Source organism: Strongylocentrotus purpuratus, unplaced genomic scaffold (genome assembly GCF_000002235.5).
Source record: "Strongylocentrotus purpuratus isolate Spur 01 unplaced genomic scaffold, Spur_5.0 spur5_scaffold_9, whole genome shotgun sequence".
Taxonomy (NCBI): domain Eukaryota; kingdom Metazoa; phylum Echinodermata; class Echinoidea; order Camarodonta; family Strongylocentrotidae; genus Strongylocentrotus; species Strongylocentrotus purpuratus.
Genome location: NW_022145615.1, coordinates 8,158,274 through 8,184,251, shown reverse-complemented (window position 1 = coordinate 8,184,251; position 25,978 = coordinate 8,158,274). Strand labels below are relative to the sequence as shown.

At 38.4% G+C, this 25,978-nt stretch overlaps 2 protein-coding genes across 4 annotated transcripts in view; both read left to right on the top strand.

The window, feature by feature from the left end:
- The first annotated feature begins 768 nt into the window (after nt 1-768).
- On the top strand, nt 769-7,471 carry LOC105447312 (deleted in malignant brain tumors 1 protein-like). The gene is made up of 5 exons (XM_030976505.1): nt 769-976; nt 1,844-2,194; nt 2,986-3,221; nt 3,985-4,132; nt 6,049-7,471. The coding sequence occupies exons 1-5, from the start codon at nt 913-915 to the stop codon at nt 6,243-6,245; spliced, it is 996 nt and encodes a 331-aa protein (XP_030832365.1). The 5' UTR covers nt 769-912; the 3' UTR covers nt 6,246-7,471.
- A 4,352-nt stretch (nt 7,472-11,823) lies between these two features.
- The window catches only part of LOC105445639, a 21,295-nt gene continuing 7,140 nt past the window's right edge, over nt 11,824-25,978 (top strand). Inside the window, exons 1-5 of one of the 3 annotated variants that reach the window (XM_030976501.1) lie at nt 11,824-12,055; nt 12,838-13,187; nt 14,011-14,252; nt 15,037-15,184; nt 18,193-19,640. In XM_030976501.1, coding sequence (XP_030832361.1) covers nt 13,001-13,187; nt 14,011-14,252; nt 15,037-15,184; nt 18,193-18,389 — 774 coding nt within the window. In that variant the 5' untranslated portion in view covers nt 11,824-12,055; nt 12,838-13,000 and the 3' untranslated portion in view covers nt 18,390-19,640. Of the gene's footprint in view, nt 12,056-12,837; nt 13,188-14,010; nt 14,253-15,036; nt 15,185-18,192; nt 19,641-22,424; nt 22,679-23,933; nt 24,303-25,121; nt 25,365-25,978 lie in introns of those variants that run through there. The other 2 variants (XM_030976503.1, XM_030976504.1) reach the window with 2 other exon arrangements.

Below are 25,978 nucleotides of genomic sequence, written 5' to 3'. Positions count from 1 at the left end.
TCTCATAAGTTGTAGCTTGGTCCAATAAAGCTCAACCAATTATTAAAAAGAGTGACAAAAGACGTTCGTGTAACAGCTCAAGAAATCACCCAATCGAGATGCAGAAAAAACATGATGTACGATACCCAGTGATTGTGCAATACCTAATCAATTCTTATGCAGGTCAATGAACTTGAACTACTCTGATATCACTACTTTTATCAAAACGGCAGATTCCATGGGAGAATGACCAGAAAGGAACTACTGCGAACTTGGGAGAGATTGTTTTCCTTGCAATGTAATTAAATAAGAGTAATGTCAAGATTTTTTTAACTGGCTGACAGTTTTGAATAATGCTTCAGTCACACCGCCAAACCGACTTCACACCGACTCCACGCCGACTCCACGCAGACTCCACGCCGACTTCACACCGACTCCACACCGACTTCACACCGCCTCCACACCGACTCCACAACGAGTGATTTTTTGCTATTTGGGGTAATGTATATTTTTGGTTCGGTCTGTAGTCGGACTGGGGTCGCTCTCGTTGGTGCGACTGAGATATACGATTATCGGCAAATGATTGTTGGATTTGATTGTCCTTTGTAATGTGTGTTTATTTACGTATATTCAGCCATATATAAATATATGTATATAATAATGTATAAGATAAACATGTATATGTACCAATGGCAATAGTAGCGCCTGGTGACATCTTTGCACGTGATAAAAACCCAAAAAACCCTAACCTCCATTGAAAACAACACGCAGTATAGCTAGCACTATGCATGATAGTTGACGTAATCACCGCAACCCATCGAGAATAGTATTTGTCGAACGTTTCCTCAATTGTATTGCAATATTATAATGTCAGGACACGTATAATAACCGTACAAGTAAAAATGTTTGGTAAATGCATGTTAGATCACCAACATGGCGTTAACGACATATAGCATGCTGCAAACAGTAATCTTTCTCGCAATGTTTTGGGGTACAGGTACGTGTTGCATGATGCGTTTGTGTTATTTGTGTGTGCTTGGCTATGAACTAGAATGTGATTGTTTTTGTATGTCGTACAGTAGTTGTCGTTGATTAAATTGAAATCCAACCATTATTATAGCAAATAGTTCTGCTAATAGTAAGCATAAACATATGAGAGGCAGATCGGTGTTAGTTTTGCAGAAATCGCATCAAAATAAAAAATATTATGAATTTTAGAATGTCGTAATGACTATAAGCCCATGCCCTCTATAATGGAAATTATAAATCGGCTGAAATGGTAATACCACGTCCTGTGTATGATGTACTAGGCTACCGTACAACTCTCTCATTCGTTCCAAAATACAAACTGACTAGAATTTCAGGATCTTTTTTTCTTTCTAGGACCAATGCTATTCAAAATATAATTTGAGAATTGCCCCAGGGGACAAGATGCTTAAAATCAGAGAAAAAACATAAGTAAATGATATTCTAGCATCCAAAGAACGGGAGAGTTGAATACGTCCACTGATCAAATGGGCGATTTGAGATTCGCATACATTTTCTCTAATACAAATATTCATAACTTTCCTCTTTTGTCCAATTTATTTCAAACTCTCGCCATGATTCTCTTTTTTTCCTTTTTAATCGATACAAATTATTACAAAGGTTTGATTGTCCTAATAATCAGTACAATATTGACAGAAAAATTGTAATTTAAAGGCAGGTTAGATTATTTTCTGGAGGGACTATAAAGGGTTCGATGTTCTTTTAAATTTTGACTTTTAGCCCTATCAAACCAACTCCACATGGACAAGCTACATGAACATAACTTATGATGACCTTATTGTTGTTGTGTGTTTGGTGTTGTTGCGTTCCTATGCAGTTGCCGCTGAAGGTCCCATTCGCTTGTATGGGGGAACTTCGGACAAAGAAGGGGTGGTCCAAGTCAACGTGGCAGGCGAATGGAAGAACCTTTGTGACCAAGAGTGGGATGCACTGGATGCTTTGGTCACATGCAGACAGCTGGGATTTACCGACGGCTATGCCATGGTGTGGGAGGGTAGCAGGTCATATTATGACAGCGGTACCGACTCTGTACCAACTATGGAACCACCCGAGAACTTCCCTGTAGAGAAAAATAATGTTGCTTGCAATGGAACTGAACAATCCCTGTTATCCTGTAGGTACAAGAAAGATATACCTTATTGCAGCAACTTTGCCAGTGTAGCTTGTGGTAAGTGTTTTGCATATGGCGTAATGGTGTAATCCCTTGCAAAGGAGTACCATGGTAACCATGTTTTTTGTGCAAATTACAATCCACCATGGTAACCATGGTTATCATGGTACCAAAACAATGAAATACATTAGGTCATCAAACAATATATTTCATTGTTTTGGTACCATGATAACCATGGTGGATGGTAATTTGGACCAGAAAACCATGGTTACCATGGCGTGAAGGTGTAACGTATATGGCGTAATGGCGTAATTCATGTGGCATAATCCGTAATGGAAAATGGCATAATTCGTAATGCGTAATGCGTCAGGTCTTCACATGTTTACATCAAATGGGAATACATTGTTCAAAGATTAGCATTGAATCGAGGCCCCAGTAGTGTATAGAGATACCTGGTATTGAAATTACATATAAGCGGGGAAGGAGGGATGAAGCGCGAGAAAGTAGGTTACAAACGTGTACATATTGCAAATTGTTTTCTTCCTGCTGAGGAGTCGAGAGTGTTTCATGTTTCATTTCTAGAAACTTTTTAAAACATTTATGAAGATTAAAATCTCTGTCGCAATTGTGGCGCAATTCTTTCGAATTGCTAAATGGTCTACGCTTTTTCTTTTCTTTTGTCAACTGTTATTACAATGGCCATTCATTCAACAACCACCTACCACCCCCCCCCCCCCATTCTCTCTCTCTCTCTCTCTCTCCCTCCTTCTCTCTTTCCCTCCTTCGCTTATTTTTTCCTTCCTTCTGTATCTCTTTCTCTCTCTCTCTCTCAACTCATGCACATTTAGGTATCACCACAACAAAGTTCCACGAATTACTAACTCATTCCCACTATTATATCTCGGGTGACACCTTCCTCATCTCTCCAACCACGACTCCTGACAATACGAGTGGGCGAGTGCTGTTTCTTGAGGCAGGGAGTAGTATTTATACGCAAATACGTGTAGCGGGAGGTATATGTAACATAGACGAGCAAACTGCTAGCTTAATATGCAACAGCCACGGGTACAGCAATGGAGGCAAGGTATGTTTAGGGGCTTCACTAGAAGGAGGTTATATTGTTAATTCATTTGCTCTATTTAATATTCAAGTTCAATGTAGAATAACATGGTATCAACGAATGAAAACAACATATTAATGATGATAATAACTTGACAGGAATACCAATTTAAGCTGAATACCTTATTTTAGTGGGATCTTATTTGTAAAGGCAGTAGTAGTCATAATTTATAATTATTTGGGGTGTGACGACCATCCCCCCCCCCCCACCTCCACCCACACATATTTTGTCCTTTGTTACTGACATTTTTGTGTGTGAAATATACATGTATATACATATATTTTGCACCTTGCACATCAACAGTCGCAAAATGTATTGCCTCAGGTCACTGGTCATCCACGTGGCGACCAGGTATGCTGAATGTAATACCTCAGCCTAGTATGGTGGTTTCACCAAAACAGCTCATGAATGAGATCAGTACGTTGGGGGGGGGGGGGGGGAGGTGTTAATACAAAAATATCAATTAATTACAGCTGTTAAATGGGCTTGCACCAGTCTCAATATACCTGAATAAAAGGTGTACAATAAATTGATATGCCCCATAAACGCATGTAGGTCTATATGTATATTATAAAGATACAATTTGCAGGATGAACGACATAATTGACACAATTATATTGGGTTTTGTTTGTGTGAGTGTGTATGTTTGGGTGTGTGTATAATGAGAAAGGACGTTAAATAATAATGTGAATAAATATCTTTAAAACCATTCTCCTGTTTGTTCCAGGCAATCCAGGTACCAATGATAAAGAACTTTCCCATGGTATTTAGTGAACTGTCTTGCAAAACGGGATTTAACTTTTACGATTGCTACGAGGAATACACAACTGACGGTATATGTCCGAACGGCGTACTGGCCAACGGTGTCGAGTGTTGTAAGTTATTTTCCTTAACCTTGTCAAACCCATGCCTATCTTATACCCCCTTCACATACACGGATTTTCCTTACGAGTCCTTACGGATCGCCAACTCGTAGTCCATCGCAAGCATCCGTAAATAACTCGCTGGTATCCGCAAATAGCTCGTCACAACTCGCAACAACTCGCAGACACTCGTAAGGATCCGTGAAAGGAGAGGCAATTATTTTTGACATGTCAAAAATCTTCTTACGATTGTCGACGGATTTATTTGTCAACAACTCGTGAATAGGTCGTAACAATCCGTAAGTATCGTAAAACGCTCGCATCAACACTTTACCATCCGTTAACTGCTCGCAAGAATCCGTAAATGACTCGTAAAGACTTCTTTAACGATTTGTTTCGGTTGGTTTATGATTTGTTTACGGACTTTTTACGGATTACTTACGGATTATTTACGGATTAATATGAGTGCTTACATGTTGTTTACAATCTTCATTCGGGTCGTGTTACAATGGCTTTACGGATTGTTACGAGCTATTGCGAGCAATTTACGTGTAGTAACGAGTACTTTACAAATATATACGTATACTTTAAGTATTCTTACGTATCGTTTACGTTTTTGGGAAAAGGTATAAAAGCTGCAAATTAGAATATTTCATTTTCATTTGTTATTTTTTGGTTAAAAATCGAAAGGACTCGTAAATACTCTAACTATTCGTAACAACACGTTAACAGGTCGTTACTAACACGTAAGTTGCTCGTAGTTATCCGTGACTACTCGTAACAAATCGTGGAATTCTGCCGTAAGTATATCGTAGTAACTCGTAATAATCCGTAACAAACCGTAAATAGCTCGTAATAACTCGTAACAACTCTTAAATCGGTCGTAAAAGAGGCCAAATCGTAAGGATCCGTGGTAGATCCGTGAATTTGTGCGATCCGTAAGGACTCGTAAGAAAAATCCGTGTATGTGAAGGGGGTATTAGGTGGTTTAACCCCTTCTGCAGAGGCGTAGAGTGAGTCTACCCTATGATGGGATACGTGAACAATGGGGGCACCGGCATTCATCAGAAAATAAAAGGCGAATGTATAAAGCTACTGATTACGCGGAGCGTGCGGGGAGTGTTCCGGGAGTCTTCATTCCTCGTCCCTGTTTTTCTTTTCTTCTCGCTTTTCTGATCTTTTTAAAAGGGAGGGTGAAGGCATGCCCTTTCAGTGCCCCCTCAAATGCCCCAAATCAGCTAGCTATGCCCTTATCGTGCCTCCTGCAAAAGGGATGGGATCTCGCAAAATACGTCATAGAGTTGCCAATTCGTATTTGATCGATTGATCGCAACTTTCACTCACAGGTTTCTCTCGTTTTTCACTTCTGATTCTTTTAAAAAGTAAGTTAACATCAGCGTGGACTCCCTTTTCAAAGACGAACGTCGTTTGAAATTAAACTTGGCCTTACATTCTACTAGGTCCACCTTAAACATGTTAAAGAGCAAAGTAATTTCATATAATAAATTACAGTTCCAACCCGAACCATGTTATGTTACACCTATACATCCTTACATATTGGTATTGATAACGATTTATTTTAATTAAGTAATTAATTAATGTACCCATTTATTTTCCACATTCAAGTATAAACAAACAAAATACGAATAACGTACATAACAATATACAAAGAAATACATACATAACGAGACAAACATTACAAAATAATACAAAAACAAGCGATAGAACATGGTAAACCGGTATACAGATAAGGGAAAACAAAAGCAAAGGTTGCTGTTCAGGGTTACTCCCAGAATAATTATATTGTCACGTTGGAAACATTCATTGAATCCGTATATAATATAGTAGTGGTTCGTCACGTCGCTTTCATATGGTAGTATCTATGACTATCAAGTCATATTTCTTTCCTCTTTCTTTTTTTCAAACAGACACAACAGTGAGGCCGTCCGTCATCGGGGCCTTGGCCTTCGCTGGTGTATCCTCCGTTTTCATCATCATTGCTGGGGCGTTTGGTATCCACTGGATAAGGCGCAATGCAAAAATGCCAACGTCGACCACTATGAGCCTCTCCGTGGGTGATCAAGGCGATGCTACAGCAAGTCAATCCCTTCACCCAAGTGCCTGAAACCCGAGGCATGCAAGGCGTCATTTCATTGCGTAATTAAGTTACGCCATTACCTGCATCAGTCGAGTCGCCTTGTTCAATCGATTTGGCATGGCTTGCCATAAAATCACATGACAACCAAAAAAGCCATGCAAAGATAGTTGTTGAATATACATATACTTAATATTGTGTTTATTAAGCATGATGTGTATACTTTTTTTTTAAATCATCACTTTTATTCTAAACATTTCATGGTGTTTTGCTCTGGAATAGCTTTCTCTTACTGATGGTTCAGTGAAATCTCGGGAACCATTAGGAATAAGTCGTTTTGTTATTCAAAACAAATCAAAGTACTTGAAATTGCTATATACGTGCCCAAGTGTCTTTCTGCCTGGACAGAAAAGCTGTGTTTGTTTATATGAAGAGCTTAATTCCAAAAGGAGCTAAATTCACTTTTTATGAAAATTAAGTTTTTGATATCAGAACATTGTTCACTTAAGTACCCATCTTTCAACAAAATTATTTACCTAAAGTTAATGCATTTTGGGAGCATGTATACATAGACTTGAATTACTATTACATGTATTTTCTGTGTTTGCTTTGAATTTGTCATGTCTCGAATTAATTAATGTTTAACTTTTTCTGAACCTGCATGCATATTTATGTTTACAAATATTTTTTTTTCTTCCTGTGTTTGTTCTGTATTTATCATTATATACTACCCCATTGTTCCTACGAGGGCTAGATATCCCATCCCAAAATAAAAACAAAAACAAATTTCTCACGGCATTTTTTACTTTAATGTTGTTGCACTATATATTCCTTATCAGACCTCCTTACTCATCACAACCATCATCGCCCTCATCCTCAACAGAAAAAAGACAATAAATGTTTGTTACATATTCGGATTGCATTACCTTTTTGTACGCTTTTACATGACGCGAAAACCCTCCAAGATCCGAAAGTGTTCGAGCCCCCTTCCCCCCTAAACTAAACATAATTATAAAGTATATTAAACAATTACTAGTTTCTTCAATAGCAAAATCAGTCCTTAAACTATGATGATGGGCCTGCTTGGTCTACTTAATGACGTAGCCTTGATGAAATCAGTCGTGGCAGGGGTGGGGCAAGATTTCCAACAAGGATGATATTTAGGATTATATGTGTGTTATGTTTCATTTCAATTTTTCGTCACCACAGGAGCGTGGGATGTCTCTATAAAATTATCAAATATAAAAATGAACCTATTTTTTAAAAAAAGACAAATATTCAGGGCCAAGTGTCCCACCCCCCCCCCCACAGCTACGCCACAGTCTTGGGGGTGTCCGTTTGTCGTGTATTGCTTAGGCCTATTTAATTTGTATGAATTACAACCCTCACTTATTCCGTATTATAAGCGACCCTCTAATCCTATTATGAATAGCGACCCTCATTTCGTATTATGAGTAGCTATCCTCTGCTCCTATTATGATAAGCGACCCTCATTTCGTATTATGAATAGCGACCCTCATTTCGTATCATGAATAAAGACTCCCTGCTCCTATTATGAGTAGCGACCCCCATTTCGTATTATGAATAGCGACCATCTACTCCTATTATGAATAGCGACCCTCATTTCATATTATGAATAGCGACTCTCTTCTCCTATTACGAATAGCGACCCTCATTTCGTATTATGAGTAGCTATCCTCTGCTCCTATTATGATAAGCGACCCTCATTTCGTATTATGAATAGCGACCCTCATTTCGTATCATGAATAAAGACTCTCTGCTCCTATTATGAGTAGCGACCCCCATTTCGTATTATGAATAGCGACCATCTACTCCTATTATGAATAGCGACCCTCATTTCACATTATGAATAGCGACTCTCTTCTCCTATTATGAATAGCGACCCTCATTTCGTATTATGAATAGTGACCTTCTACTCCTATCATGAATAGCGACCCTAATTTCGTATTATGAATAGCAACCCTCTTCTCCTATCATGAATAGCGACCCTCATTTCGTATTATGAATAACGACCCTCTCCTTATATTATGAATAGCGACCCTCATTTCGTGTTACGAATAAAGCCTCTCTACTCCTATTATGAGTAGCGACCCTCATTTCGTATTGCGAATAGCGACCCTCTTCTCCAATTTTGATTGGCGATCCTCATTTCATATTATGAATAGCGACCCTAAATTCGTATTATGAATAGTGACCCTCTCCTCATAATATGAAAAGTGACCCTCTTCTCCTATTTTGATTGGCGGCCCTCATTTCGAATTATGACTAGCGACCCCTACTCGGTCGGCTCCTGTTATAATTCCATCTCTAACATATTTGTTTAATAAATCACTACTAGACTGTGTTTATCCTAACTAATTTCGAGGAGGCGCGATAGCTCAGTCGGTAGAGCAGTGGTCTCGTAATCTGGTGACCTGGGTTCGAAACCAAGTCGATGCGCTAGTGCTATTTGGTAAGGCATTAATCCTCATTACCAGGTCCCTCGGAGAGGACCTCAAGCCGTTGGTCTTCTGGTTGCTTACTAACAAGCATTTATTGCTTCCTTAGCTGTTAGGTAAAATAACCACCACTATCACATCAATTTAAAACTGCTATTAAAGTGATATCATTATTTAAATCAGGAAACAAAGATGATCCTTCTTATTTTAGACCACTATCCACTTTGCCATCCGTCTCAAAAATTCTGAAAAGATTAGTATGCAATCAACTGAAATCGTATATGAAAGAAAACTATGTACTCTGCGCCCTGCAATCGGGTTTCAGGCAAAAGCATTCGACTGTAACATCTTTATTGAAAGTCACCGATGATTGGTTGCAAGCATTGGATGAAGGCCTTTATATTGGTGATGTGTTTATCGATTCGAAAAAGGCGTTTGACACTATGGACGTTCAAATACTTGCTTAAAAACTGTTCAGCATTGATGTTTCGAGGGACACATTACCTTGGTTCGAGAGTTACTTGTATAACCATAAGATTTGTACCTGTATTGGTTCTGCTACATCAAATATTTTAGATATAGATTATGGAATTCCTCAATGTTCCATACTTGGCCCTATTTATTATATAAATGATCTGGTGAAACAAGTAAAAACTTGTAAATTGTATCTATATGCAGATGATGCTGTGCTATATTTTTCTCATAAAAGTGTTGATATTGTTGACAAATATATTAATTTTGATTTACGTAAAATACATAGCTGACTATTCATATTCCCTACGATCACAAGAAAATATTAAACTCCCCAAACCAAAGAGTGAATGCTTACGTAAAATGTTTGTTTTTAAAGGATCACGTGAGCACAATGACCTACCGTTAACTATAAAGCTATCCAACAGTTTAAAAACTTTTTGCAAAAATCTAAATTTAAAAAAAAAAAAAATCAGTTTTGCTCTGGTCTGTAATGGAACATGCTTGGGATGGGGGGGGGGGGGTGTTTTTACTTCTCTAATATGTTTTAGGTTTTATAATGTAGGTAATTCAAAGTTTTGAGAAATTTTGAAAATCGGGTGGATAGTGATTCTTTACAATTTTGATATATTTGGATTCCCTCTGGATGTATTATAAGCACTAGAAAATTTAGCTCCTAAAACACTTCTGCTTTCGAGAAAAATTGAATATAAAAATTTACCGGTGCTCCCGGTAAATTTTGATGAATTTCAAATAGCGCCTACGGCCGTACTATAGTAGTTGCGACCATGACAATCTCAGCCTTTAAAATTATATTATTTTATGTTGTATTGTATATTGTATAATAAATGTTGATATCTTAATTCCTGGACCCCAGGAAAGAACAGTTTTGTTATACTAACACAGCTGAATGGGTTATCCAGCCATTCACTAAACTATTAATTTTACTATGTGCATGCATTTTCTTTGTATTGTTTTTGATATTGTGATATGGAAAATAAATACCAATACCAATACTCCTATTATGAATAGTGATCCTCATTTCGCATTATGAATAGCGACCCTCTTGTCGTATTATGAATAGCGACCCTGATTTCATATTATGAATAGCGGTCCTTATGATTAATGACCCTTAACATGAATTATGAATAGCTACCCTCATCTTACGTTATGAATAATAATAATAATAATAATGAACGTTATTTGTATAGCGCATATCACTCACACAAAGAAAGTCCCTATGCGCTTAGAAAAGAAGGAAAAGGGCGGAATAGAAATGAACATTTATGCCTGATACATGAAAATAATTAATTACAAACAACAATAATGATACACGATTCCTACATAGCTTACATGTAATACATTGTAAATTCAGGTAATACAAATTTAAACTTGAAAAAACATGAAAATTAAATGAAGATTAAATTAAATATTAAATATGTACATGATACTATAACCAAAGAAGTCACTAAACAGCTGGAACAAAATTAACAATTTACAAAAAGATAGGTCTTCAACAGAGTTTTAAATGATTCTGTTGTGCTTGCCTGTTTGACAGTATCAGGCAAGCTGTTCCACTATTCGGCCGAAGAATTTCTGAAAGAGCGAGTGCCATAATATTTTGTTTGAGTGCTTTGAGCTACCAGGAGGGATTTACTATTTGATCTTAAGTTTCTTTTAGGGGTATATTGTAGAATGAGATCTTGCAGGTAAGACGGGGCTGTACCGTTTAGGCATTTATATGTCAGTAAAAGGATCTAATAATTAATACGGGACTTAACTGGCAGCCAGTGCAATTGTTTAAGTATGGGTGTTATATGTTCTCTGCGTTTAGTTCTAGTGATTAGTCTGGCTGCTGAGTTTTGGATTCTTTGTAATTTATTGGTGTGAACACCAGGAAGAGAATATAGTAGACTATTGCAAAAATCTATGCGAGATATAACCAGGGCATGAACCAGCTGCATAGTAGCTTCTTTGGTTAGGAATTGGCGGATTTTTCCAATTTTGTGCAGAGCAAACGAACTGGTTTTACATACATTATTGACTTGAGCTTTCATTGTAAGATTTTTGTCTAGCTGCACGCCAAGATTTCTAGCGGCATCGACACATTTGATAAGGATATTGTCTATTTCTATGCCATCCATCTGGTTACTTTTCCTGAATTTGCTGGTGAAATGTAGAACCTCAGTTTTCTTACTATTGAGTTTAAGATCATTTTTATTAGAATAGCGGTCCTTATGATTTACGAACCTTATTTCTTCATGAATAGTGACCCTCTTCTACGATTATGAATATCGGACCTGCAGGTATGGGAAGTTCCACATTATGAATAGCGGTCCTTAGGAATAGCGGTCCTTATGAATAGCGAATAGAATATATAAGACTGAGAAGCGTGGATGTGTACCAATGGCAATAGCAGCGTCTAAATTAGGGACTTTTAGTTTTTACATGACGAGAACGTGGACCGCCACGTGTGACATAATGTGACGTACTTATAAGGCACTGCCGGGCACGGCCCAGTGCCTTAACAAAATGTCACACGCTCCAGTCCACGCTCTCGTCGTGTAAATCTAAAAGTCCCTATTTGCACGTGATAAATACACTAACTCCTAACCTCCATTGAAAACAACACGCAGTATAGCTAGCACTATGCATGATAGTTGACATAATCACCGCTACCCACTAAGATCATTCAACCGTGGAAAATCTATAGAATTTGGATAAAAATAGTATTTGTCGAACGTTTCCTCAATTGCATTGTTCAGTATTGCAATATTATAATGTCAGGACACGTATAATAAACGTACAAGTAAGAATGTTTGGTAAATGCACGCTAGATCATCAACATGGCGTTAACGACATATAGCATGCTGCAAACAGTAATCTTTCTCGCAATGTGTTGGGGTACAGGTACGTGTTGCATAATGCGTTTGTGTTATTTGTGTGTATTTGGCTATGAACTAGAATGTGTACAACTGTTTTGTATGTCGTATAGTTGTCGTTGATCAAATTGAAAATCCAACCGTAATTATAGTAAACACTTTTGCTAATAGAAAGCAGAAACATAACAGAGGCAGGTTGGTGTTAGTTTTGCAGACATTGATGAAATGATAATATCACGTCATGTGCATGATGTACTAGGCTACCGTACAAATCTCTCATTGGTTCCAAAATACAAACTGACTAGAATTTCAGGATCTTTTTTTTCTAATACCAATGCTGTTCATAATATAATTTGAGAATTGCCCCAGGGAACAAGATGCTTAAAATCAGAGAAAAAACATAAGTAAATGATATTCTAGCATTCAAAGAACGGGAGAGTTGAATACGTCCACTGATCAAATGGGCGATTTGAGATTCGCATACATTTTCTCTAATACAAATATTCATAACTTTCCTCTTTTGTCCAATTTATTTTAAAATCTCGCCATCATTCTCTTTTTTTCCTTTTTAATCGATACAAATTATTACAAAGGTTTGATTGCCATAACAGTCAGTACAATATTGACAGAAGATTGTACTTGAAAGGCAGGTTGGATTATTTTCTGGAGGGACTATAAAGGGTTCGCTGTTCTTTTAAATTTTGACTTTTAAGCCCTATCAAACCAACTCGACATGGACAAGCTACATGAAAATAACTTATGATGACCTTATAGTTGTTGTGTGTTTAATGTTGATGCGTTCTTTTGCAGTTGCCGCTGAAGGTCCCATTCGCTTGTATGGGGAACTTCGGACAAAGAAGGGGTGGTCCAAGTCAACGTGGCAGGCGAATGGAAGAACCTTTGTGACCAAGAGTGGGATGCACTGGATGCTTTGGTCACATGCAGACAGCTGGGATTTACCGACGGCTATGCCATGGTGTGGGAGGGTAGCAGGTCATATTATGACAGCGGTACCGACTCTGTACCAACTATGGAACCACCCGAGAACTTCCCTGTAGAGGGAAATAATGTTGCTTGCAATGGAACTGAACAATCCCTGTTATCCTGTAGGTATAAGAAAGATCTAACTTATTGCAGCACATATGCCGGTGTAGCTTGTGGTAAGTGTTTTGCATAGGCGCCCCTAACAAAAAAAGTACCATGGTAACCATTGTTTTTTTGTCCAAATTACCATCCACCGTATGTTAACAATGGTTATCATGGTACCACGGTGGATGGTAATTTGGACAAAAAAACATGGTTACCATGGTACTTTTGTGTAATGCACATGGCGTAATGGCGTAACGCATCTGGCTTAATGGCGTAATTCGTGTGACGTAATCCATAATGGAAAATGGCATAGTTCGTAATGCGTAATGCGTCAGGTCCTCACATGTTTACATCAAATGGGAATACATTGTTAAAAGATTAGCATTGAATCGAGGCCCCAGTAGAGTATAGAGATACCTGGTATTGAAATTACATATAAGCGGGGGAGGAGGGATGAAGCACGAGGAGGTAGGTTACAAACGTGTAATTAATTGCAAATTGTTTTCTCCGTGCTGAGGAATCAAGAATGCTTCATGTTCATTTCTAGAAACTTTTTTGTACATTTATGAAGATTAAAATCTGTGTCGCAAATGTGGCGCAATTCTTTCGAATTGTTAAATGGTCTACGCTTTTTTAATATTTTGTCTACTGTTATTACAATGGCCATTTAATTCAACAACCACCTAGCCCCCCTCTCTCTCTCTCTCTCTCTCCCTCTCTCTCTCTCTCAATTGACTGTCCCACATCACACATTCACACCATCCCTTCCCCCCCTCTCTCTCTCTCTCCCTCCTTCTCTCTTTCCCCTCGCTTATTTTGTCTCTTTCCTTCGGTATATCTCTTTCTCTATCTCTCTCTCTCTCTCTCTCTCTCTCTCAATTCATGCACATTTAGGTATCACCACCACAAAATTCCACGAATTACTCAATGATTTCGACCATTATATCTCGAGTGACGACTTCCTCATCTCTCCAACCACGACTCCTGGCAATACGAGTGGGCGAGTGCTGTTTCTTCAGGAAGGGAGAAGTTATTATCGAAATCGGGAAATACTTGTAGCGGGAGGCATATGTGACATGGATGAGCAAGCTGCTAACTTAATATGCAACAACCAAGGGTACAGCAATGGAGGCAAGGTATGTCCAAGTGCCTCACTAGAAGGAGGTTATATAGGCCCTATATATTTTTTAATTTAATTTGCTCTATTATTCAAGTCCAATGTAACATAAACACATATAGTAATGGAATCATAAAATGAAAACAACATGACAATGATAATAACTTGACAGGAATACCAATTTAAGCTGAATACCTTATTTCAGTGGGATCTTATTTATAAAGTCAGTGTATTAGTCATAATTAATAATTATTTGGGGTGTGACTACCCCCCCCCCCCCCCACACACACACATACATTTTGTCCTTTGTTACTGACATTTTTGTGTGTGAAATATACATGTATATACATATATTTTGCACCTTGCATATCAACAGTCGCAAAATGTATTGCCTCAGGTCGCTGGTCCTCCACGTGGCGACCGGGTATGCTGAATGCAATACGTCAGCCTAGTATGGTGGTTTCACCGAAACAGCTCATGAATGAGATCAGTACATTGAGGGGTAGGGGGGGGGGGAGGTGTTAATACAAAAATATCAATTAATTACAGCTGTTAAATGGGCTTGCACCAGTCTCAATATACCTGAATAGAAGGTGTACAATAAATTGATATGCCCCATAAATGCATGTAGGTCTATATGTATATTATAAAGATACAATTTGCAGGATGAACGACATAATTGACACAATTATATTGGGTTTTGTTTGTGTGAGTGTGTATGTTTGGGTGTGTGTATAATGAGAAAGGACGTTAAATAATAATTTGAATAAATATATCTAGAACCATTCTCCTGTTTGTTCCAGGCAATCCAGGTACCAATGATAAAGAACTTTCCCATGGTATTTAGTGAACTGTCTTGCCAAACGGGAGGGAACTTTTACGATTGCTTCGAGCAATACACAACTGACGGTATATGTCCGAACGGCGTACTGGCCAACGGTGTCGAATGTTGTAAGTTATTTTCCTTAACCTTGTCAATCCCATGCCTATCTTATACCCCCTTCAAATACACGGATTTTCCTTACGAGTCCTTACGAATCGCCAACTCGTAGTCAATCGCAAGCATCCGTAAATAACTCACTGGTATCCGCAAATAGCTCGTCACAACTCGCAACAACTCGCAGACACTCGTAAGGATCCGTGAAAGGAGAGGCAATTTTTTGACATGTCAAAAATCTTCTTACGATTGTCGACGGATTTATTTGTCCGTAAACAACTCGTAGATAGGTCGTAACAATCCGTAAGTATCGTAAACCGCTCGCATCAACACTTTACCATCCGTTAACTGCTTGCAAGAATCCGTAAATGACTCGTAAAGACTTCTTAAAGGCCCGGTCACACAGCCCTCCACGGGCGTATCGCGGCCGAATCACGGCCAAAAATTTCTGCCCGTGAAGCAGACGCTGTTGGACGCTTTGAGGTCGCGATAAAGACGCGATACAGCCGTACTTTACCCGTCGTTACACGCGGTAAGAAATTCACACGCGGTTGGCCGCGCGAAAAAGTTTTGGGCTGCCCAAAAATTTAGACCGCGGGTAATCGCGGGCGGTACACGTGGTACACACGCGGTAAAGACGCGGTACAGACGCGGAACGGACGTGCTAGGACGTGCTACGGCCGCGGTTAAGACGTGGTTACACGCGGAATTGGACGCGAAATTTTAGCGGGTAATCGCGGGTGGAGCACGGTCATAGCACGTTTGTTCCGCGTCTGTACCGCGTTGTTATCACGTGCATTAGCGTGTGTACCGCGTGTAAGCGTGGTAGGCCGCGGTACCGCCGCGCTTCACCCGCGATAAGGACGCGGAACAGTCGCCGGCGTCTGTTCCGCGGGCATACCACGGGTAAACCGCGGGTAAGCCAATTTTGCACATTTTCCACCACGGGCAACCGCGGGCAAAAAAAAATCAAGAAATTATACCCGCGATACAGACGCGAAAGGCTGTGTGACCGGGCCTTTAACGATTTGTTTCGGTTGGTTTATGATTTGTTTACGGACTTTTTACGGATTACTTACGGATTATTTACGGATTATTATGAGTGCTTACGTGTTGTTTACGATTTTCGTTCGGGTCGTGTTACAATGGCTTTACGGATCGTTACGAGCTATTGCGAGCACTTTACGTGTAGTAACGAGTACTTTACAAATATATACGTATACTTTAAGTATTCTTACGTATCGTTTACGTTTTGGGGAAAAGGTATAAAAGCTGCAAATTAGAATATTTCATTTTCATTTATTATTTTTTGGTTAAAAATCGAAAGGACTCGTAAATACTCGTAACTATTCGTAACAACACGTTAACAGGTCGTTACTAACACGTAAGTTGCTCGTAGTTATCCGTGACTACTCGTAACAAATCGTGGAATTCTGCCGTAAGTATATCGTAGTAACTCGTAATAATCCGTAACAAACCGTAAATAGCTCGTAATAACTCGTAACAACTCTTAAATTGGTCGTAAAAGTGGCCAAATCGTAAGGATCCGTGATAGATCCGTGAATTTGTGCGATTCGTAAGGACTCGTAAGAAAAATCCGTGTATGTGAAGGGGGTATTAGGTGGTTTTACCCCTTCTGCAGAGGCGTAGAGTGAGTCTACCCTATGATGGGATACGTGAACAATGGGGGCACCGGTATTCATCAGAAAATAAAAGACGAATGTATAAAGCTACTGATTAGGCGAAGCGTGCGGGAAGTGTTCCGGGAGTCTTCATTCCTCGTCCCTGTTTTTCTTTTTTTCTCGCTTTTCTGATCTTTTTAAAAGGGAGGGGGAAGACATGCCCTTTCAGTGCCCCCTCAAATGCCCCAAATCAGCTAGCTACGCCCTTATCGTGCCTCCTATGATATAATTGTTTGATCAAGTATTGTATCTTAACTCTAAAGAGTTAAGATTTCAAGATCAAATATTATTGATAAATTGAAATATTCCTTGAAATAAGCTTTTGAAATGAGCCCAACGGTTTCTGTTTCAAAAAAAGGTTTATGTGGCAATAAATACTCTTTATCTACACAAATCATTCCAGATCAGCCAGATTCTTGGAAGGGACATACCGCTTACGGCCGAAGGCGGTTATATGTTAAATGTTTACGTTGTTCTTACATTTGCTCTGTACGTAAGATTTCATAAAGTTAACTCAGATTTTCATTATCATTGATGACCGAATAGATTTTTCCATAGTTAGAATGTTTAGAAACATATTTGCAATAATTTCATTTAGGGTACATGTACGATTGTCAATCTTCTTGAGGGAAAATAACAATTCCTTATTTTTTTGTTAAAGTTTGTTTTAATACGAAGCAAAAGGGATGGGATCTCGCAAAATACGTCATAGAGTTGCCAATTCGTATTTGATCGATTGATCGCAACTTTCACTCACAGGTTTCTCTCGTTTTTTACTTCTGATTCTTTTAAAAAGTAAGTTAACATCAGCGTGGACTCCCTTTTCAAAGACGAACGTCGTTTGAAATTAAACTTGGCCTTACATTCTACTAGGTCCACCTTAAACATGTTAAAGAGCAAAGTAATTTCATATAATAAATTACAGTTCCACCTCGAACCATGTTATGTTACACCTATACATCCTTACATATTGGTATTGATAACGATTTATTTTAATTAAGTAATTAATTAATGTACCCATTTATTTTCCACATTCAAGTATAAACAAACAAAATACAAATAACGTACATAACAATATACAAAAAAATACATACATAACGAGACAAACATTACAAAATAATACAAAAACAAGCGATAGAACATGGTAAACCGGTATACAGATAAGGGAAAACAAAAGCAAAGGTTGCTGTTCAGGGTTACTCCCAGAATAATTATATTGTCACGTTGGAAACATTCATTGAATCCGTATATAATATAGTAGTGGTTCGTCACGTCGCTTTCATATGGTAGTATCTATGACTATCAAGTCATATTTCTTTCCTCTTTCTTTTTTCAAACAGACACAACAGTGAGGCCGTCCGTCATCGGGGCCTTGGCCTTCGCTGGTGTATCCTCCGTTTTCATCATCATTGCTGGGGCGTTTGGTATCCACTGGATAAGGCGCAATGCAAAAATGCCAACGTCGACCACTATGAGCCTCTCCGTGGGTGATCAAGGCGATGCTACAGCAAGTCAATCCCTTCACCCAAGTGCCTGAAACCCGAGGCATGCAAGGCGTCATTTCATTGCGTAATTACGTTACGCCATTACCTGCATCAGTCGAGTCGCCTTGTTCAATCGATTTGGCATGGCTTGCCATAAAATCACATGACAACCAAAAAAGCCATGCAAAGATAGTTGTTGAATATACATATACTTAATATTGTGTTTATTAAGCATGATGTGTATACTTTTTTTTTAAATCATCACTTTTATTTTAAACATTTCGTGGTGTTTTGCTCTGGAATAGCTTTCTCTTACTGATGGTTCAATGAAATCTCGGGAACCATTAGGAATAAGTCGTTTTGTTATTCAAAACAAATCAAAGTACTTGAAATTGCTATATACGTGCCCAAGTGTCTTTCTGCCTGGACAGAAAAGCTGTGTTTGTATATATGAAGAGCTTTATTCCAAAAGAAGCTAAATTCACTTTTTATGAAAATTAAGTTTTTGATATCAGAACATTGTTCACTTAAGTACCCATCTTTCAACAAAATTATTTACCTAAAGTTAATGTATTTTGGGAGCATGTATACATAGACTTGAATTACTATTACATGTATTTTCTGTGTTTGCTTTGAATTTATCATGTCTCGAATTAATTAATGTTTAACGTTTTCTGAACCTGCATGCATATTTATGTTTACAAATATTTTTTTTCTTCCTGTGTTTGTTATGTATTTATCATTATATCCTACCCCATTGTTCCTACGAGGGCTAGATATCCCATCCCAAAATAAAAACAAAAACAAATTTCTCACGGCATTTTTTTTACTTTAATGTTGTTGCACTATATATAATATATAGCTTATCAGACCTCCTTACTCATCACAACCATCATCGCCCTCATCCTCAACAGAAAAAAGACAATAAATGTTTGTTACATATTCGGATTGCATTACCTTTTTGTACGCTTTTACATGACGCGAAAACCTTCCAAGGTCCGAAAGTGTTCGAGCCCCCTAACCCTAAACTAAACATAATTATAAAGTATATTAAACAATTACTAGTTTCTTCAAAAGAAAAGTCAGTCCTTAAACTATGATGATGGGCCTGCTTGGTCTACTTAATGGCGTAGCCTGGATGAAATCAGTCGTGGCAGGGGTGGGGCAAGATTTCCAACAAGGATGATATTTAGGATTATATGTGTGTTATGTTCCATTTCAATTTTTCGTCACCACAGGAGCGTGGGATGTCTCTATAAAATTATCAAATACAAAAATGAACCTATTAAAAAAAAAAAGACAAATATTCAGGGCCAAGTGTCCCACCCCCCCCCCCCCCCCCCACAGCTACGCCACAGTATTGGCGGTGTCCGTTTGTCGTGTATCGCTTAGGCCTATTTGATTTGTATGAATTACAACCCTCACTTATTCCGTATTATAAGCGACCCTCTAATCCTATTATGAATACCGACCCTCATTTCGTATTATGAATAGCTATCCTCTGCTCCTATTATGATAAGCGACCCTCATTTCGTATTATGAATAGCGGCCCTCATTTAGTATCATGAATAAAGACTCTCTGCTCCTATTATGAGTAGCGACCATCATTTCGTATTATGAATAGCGACCATCTACTCCTATTATGAATTTCGACCCTCATTTCATATTATGAATAGCGACCCTCATTTCGTATTATGAATAGTGACCTTCTACTCCTATCATGAATAGCGACCCTAATTTCGTATTATGAATAGCAACCCTCTTCTCCTATTATGAATAGCGATCCTCATTTCGTATTATGAATAACGACCCTCTCCTTATATTATGAGTAGCGACCCTCATTTCGTGTTGCGAATAGCGACCCTCTTCTCCAATTTTGATTGGCGACCCTCATTTCATATTATGAATAGCGACCCTAAATTCGTATTATGAATGATACTGTGCTATATTTTTCTCATAAAAGTGTTGATATTGTTGACAAATATATTAATTTTGATTTACGTAAAATACATAGCTGACTATTCATATTCCCTACGATCACAAGAAAATGAATGCTTCCGTAAAATGTTTGTGTATAAAGGATCACGTGAGCACAATGACCTACCGTTAACTATTAAGCTATCCAACAGTTTAAAAACTTTTTGCAAAAATCTAAATTTAAGAAATCAGTTTTGCTCTGATCTGTAATGGAACATGCTTGGGATGGGGGGGGGGTGTTTTTTACTTCTCTAATATGTTTTAGGTTTTGTATGTAGGTAATTCAAAGTTTTTTTGAAATTTTGAAAATCGGGTGGATAGTAATTCTTTACAATTTTGATATATTTGGATTTCCCTCTGGATTTATTATAAGCACTGGAAAATTTAGCCCCTAAAACACTTCTGCTTTCGAGAAAAATTGAATATAAAAGTTTACCGGTGGGTGCTCCCGGCAAATTTCGATGAATTTCAAATAGTGCCTACGGCCGTACTATAGTAGTTGCGACCATGACAATCTCAGAATATGCAGTTGTGATATATAATTTCGAAATGGGAATAGCCAATCGATCGATCTTTTTTCAAGAAACATTGTTTTATAGCTAAACTAATATATTGACCTTGAGAGGGAGCTATACAACATAAAGAGTTTATTATTTACAATTTCATAACTTTATTCTCGATTTCAACCGGGACAACGATCACTGAACATTGTAGGATCGCATATTATTCCAATATGTTCATTTGAACCAAATTCATGACCACATACCAAAACTTTGTTTTCTTTTAAAATTATATTATTTTATGTTGAATTGTATGTTGTATAATAAATGTTGATATCTTAATTCCTAGACCCCGGGAAAAAACAGTTTTGTTATACTAACAAAGCTGAATGGGTTATCCAGCAATTCACTATACTATTGATTTTACTATGTACATGCATTTTCTTTGTATTGTTTTTAATATTGTGATAGGGAAAATAAATACCAATACCAATACTCCTATTGTGAATAGTGAACCTCATTTCGTACTATGAATAGCTACCCTCTTCTCGTTTTATGAATAGCGACCCTTACGAGTAATGAACCTCATTTCGTATTATGAATAGCGACCCTGATTTCATATTATGAATAGCGGTCCTTATGATTAATGACCCTTAAAGGTAATAAAAAGTTTTGGTATGGGGTCATGAATTCGGTTCAAATGAACATATTGGAATAATATGCGATCCTACAATATTCAGTGATCGTTGTCGAGGTTGAAATCGACTCTACATTTATGAAATTGTAAATAATAAACACTTTATGTTGTATAGCTCCCTCTCAAGGTCAAGATATTAATTAAGCTATAAAACAATGTATCTTGACTAAACGACCGATTAGATATTCCCGTTTTGAAATTATATATCACAACTACATATTCTGAGATTTCCATAGTCGCAGCTACCATTGTACGGCCGTAGGAGCTATTTGAAATTTATCAAAATTTACCGGGAGCACCGGTTAATGTTTATATTCAATTTTTCTCGAAAGCAGAAGTGTTTTAGGGACTAAAATTTCTAGTGCATTTAATACATCCACAGGGGCATCCAAATATATCAAAATTGTAAAGAATCATTATCCACCCATTTTTCAAAATTTACCAAAACTTTGTAATACCTTTAACGTGAATTATGAATAGCTACCCTCACCTCATATTATGAATAGCGGTCCTTACGATTTACGAACCTTATTTCTTCATGAATAGTGACCCTCTTTTACCATTATGAATAGCGGACCTGAAGGTATGTGAGGTTTCATGTTATGGATAGCGGTCCTTAGGAATATCGGTCTTTATGAATAGCGAATAGAATAAATAAGACTGAGAAGCATGGATGTGTACCAATGGCAATAGAAGCGTCTAAATTAGGGACTTTTAGTTTTTACATGACGAGAACGTGGACCGCCACGTGTGACATAATGTGACGTCCTTATAAGGCACTGCCGGGCACGGCCCAGTGCCTTAACGCAATGTCACACGCGGCAGTCCACGCTCTCGTCGTGTAAATCTAAAAGTCCCTATTTGCACGTGATAAATACACTAACTCCTAACCTCCATTGAAAACAACACGCAGTAGCCAGTTAATAATCACCGCTACCCACCGAGATCATTCAACCGTGGAAAATCTATAGAATTTGGATAGAAATAGTATTTGTCGAACGTTTCCTCAATTGTATTGTTCAGTATTGCAATATTATAATGTCAGGACACGTATAATAACCGTACAAGTAAGAATGTTTGGTAAATGCACGTTAGATCATCAACATGGCGTCAACGACATATAGCATGCTGCAAACAGTAATCTGTCTCGCAATGCTTTGGGGTACAGGTACGTGTTGCATGATGCGTTTGTGTTATTTGTGTGTGCTTGCCTATGAACTAGAAGGTGTTTGAATGTTTTGTATGTCGTAGTTGCCGTTGATTAAATGGAAACCCAACCGTAATTATAGCAAACAGTTCTGATAATAGTAAGCAGAAACATAAGAGAGGCAGATCGGTGCTAGTTTTGCAGAAATGGCATCACAATTAAGAATATTATGAATTTTAGAATGTCGTAATGACTATAAGCCGAAGCCTATATAATGGAAGTTTCAAATCGGATGAAATGATAATATTACGTCATGTACATGATGTACTAGGCTACCGTACACCTCTCTCATTGGTTCCAAAATACAAACTGACTAGAATTTCAGGATCTTTTTTTGTTCTCGAACCAATGCTGTTCATGATATAATTTGAGAATTGCCCCAGGGGACAAGAAGGTAAAGGTAAAGGCTTAAAGGTAAAGACCAGTATTGGAAACGCCCCAATTTAAAAAAATGAAATGGAAGCTCTTATTACCAATCATGTGAAAGAGTATGTTTTGACTAATACATGATGGTAAAAAAATTGCCGGGAAACCGCCTACTTATTGATATATTTGGTAAATTAGTTTATCTATTGGTGTGTGAGAGATAAATACAGGTGTCGCGCACGTGTGTGTAGTCCCATATACATCTTTCTGTGTACAGTGCTTGTAACTTTACGAAGACTGGGCCAAATTTCTTATCATTTTGACGATTCCAGAACCTTGCAGTACACACCAATACTTATGCTAGATGATCAACCTTTTCTGATCGATTCCACAACGTTTCTTTCACAATGCAATCGCATGACCATAACTGGTCTTTATCTTTAAAATCAGCGAAAAAAATAGGTAAATGATATGGTAGCATCCAAAGAACAGGAGAGTTAAATACGTCCACTGATCAAATGGGCGATTTGAGGTTCGCATACATTTGATAATATATAATACAAATATTCATAACTTTCCTCTTTTGTCCAATTTATTTTAAACTCTCGCCATAATGATTCTCTTTTTTTCCTTTTTACTCGATAACAATTATTACAAAGGTTTGATTGCCCTTACAATCAGTAGAATATTGACAGAAGATTGTACTTTTAAGGCAGGTTGGATTATTTTCTGGAGGGACTAAGGGTTCCCTGTTTTTTAAAATTTAAATCTAAATGGACAAGCTACATGAAAGTAACTTATGATGACCTTATTGTTGATGCGTGTTTGGTGTTGTTGCGTTCTTTTGCAGTTGCCGCTGAAGGTCCCATTCGCTTGTATGGGGGAACTTCGGACAAAGAAGGGGTGGTCCAAATCAACGTTGCAGGCGAATGGAAAAACCTTTGTGACCAAGAGTGGGATGCACTAGATGCTTTGGTCACATGCAAACAGCTGGGATTTACCGACGGATATGCCATGGTGTGGGACAGTAGCAGTTCATACTATGACAGCGGTACATTCGACTATCACGACGTTAGCACTGTACCAACTACGGAACCACCCGAGAACTTCCCTGTAGAGGGAAATAATGTTGCTTGCAATGGAACTGAACAATCCCTGTTATCCTGTAGGTACAAGAAAGATCTACCTTATTGCAACACATTTGCCGGTGTAGCTTGTGGTAAGTGTTTTGCATATGGCATAATGGTGTAATCCCTTGCAAAAAAGTACCATGGTAACCATGTTTTTTGGTGCAAATTACCATCCACCATGGTAACCATGGTTATCATGGTACCAAAACAATGAAATACATTAGGTCATCAAACAATGTATTTCATTGTTTTGGTACCATGATAATCATGGTTACCATGGTGGATGGTAATTTGGACCAGAAAACCATGGTTACCATGATACTTTTTTGTAAAGCACATGGCGTGATGGCCTAACGTATATGGCGTAATGGCGTAATTCATGTGGCAAAATTCGTAATGCGTAATGCGTCAGGTCCTCACATGTTTACATCAAATGGGAATACATTGTTCAAAGATTAGCATTGAATCGAGGCCCCAGGTATATATATACCTGGTATTGAAATTACATATAAGCGGGGGAGGAGGTATGAAGCGCGAGAAAGTAGGTTACACACGTGTAATTATTGCAAATTGTTTTCTCCCTGCTGAGGAGTCGAGAGTGTTTCATGTTTCATTTCTAGAAACTTTTTTAAACATTTATGAAGATTAAAATCTGTGTCGCAATTGTGGCGCAATTCTTTCAAATTGCTAAATGGTCTACGCTTTTTCTTTTCTTTTGTCAACTGTTATTACAATGGCCATTAATTCAACAACCATCTACCCCCCCCCCCTTCTCTCTCTCTCTCTCTCTCCCTCCTTCTCTCTTTCCCCTCGCTTAATTTTTCATCTTCCTTCTGTATCTCTTTTTTTTTTCTCTCTCTCTCTCTCTCTCTCTCTCTCTCTCTCTCTCTCAATTCATGCACATTTAGGTATCACCCAAAACAAAGTTCCACGAATTACTAAATGATTTCTACCGATATATCTCGGGTGACGACTTCCTCATCTCTCCAACCACGACTCCTGGCAATACGAGTGGGCGAGTGCTGTTTCTTAAGGAAGGGATTAGTTATCATCGAACTGGGCAAATACGTGTATCGGGAGGCATATGTGACATGGACGAGCAAGCTGCTAGCTTAATATGCAACAGCCAAGGGTACAGCAATGGAGGCAAGGTATGTTTAGGGGCAAGGGTGTCGATTTGTATCCGTGGTTGGGGGGGGGGGGATGATAGGTGCCAAAATATTTTCGGCAATGGATCAAAGCAACCAAGAGGTAGAAGCGTGTGGCAGGTTGCACCCGTCCACAAGGGCGTAGCCAGGATTTCATTTTAGGGGGCGGTAGTGAGCACGAAAAGCTAGGGGGTAGGGTGCAGGGAAGGGGGAGCTTCCCCCCTCCCCCGCGAAGCGCGGAAGCTTTGACGTTTCATTAACTTATTAGAGAAAGAAGACGACTCGACCCTTAATCCTTATTTGAATCAAGTCCCCCTGCCTCCGCGCGTAGCGCGAAAACTCTGACGGTTCATTAGATTATTAAAGAAAGAATGCGATTCGATGTACCATTCTCGACTCTTAATCCTTAATGTTTGAACAAGTTCCCCTTCCTCCGCGCGTAGCGCGGAAGCTCTGACGTTTCATTCGATTATTAAAGAAAGAAGACGATTCGATGTACCATTCTCGACTCTTAATCCTTGTCTAAATTCAGTTTTCCCCCTCCCGCGCGAAACGCGGAAGCTTTGAATTAAATTATTAGAGAAAGAAGACGATTCTTCGTATCGTGTCCTTGTCTG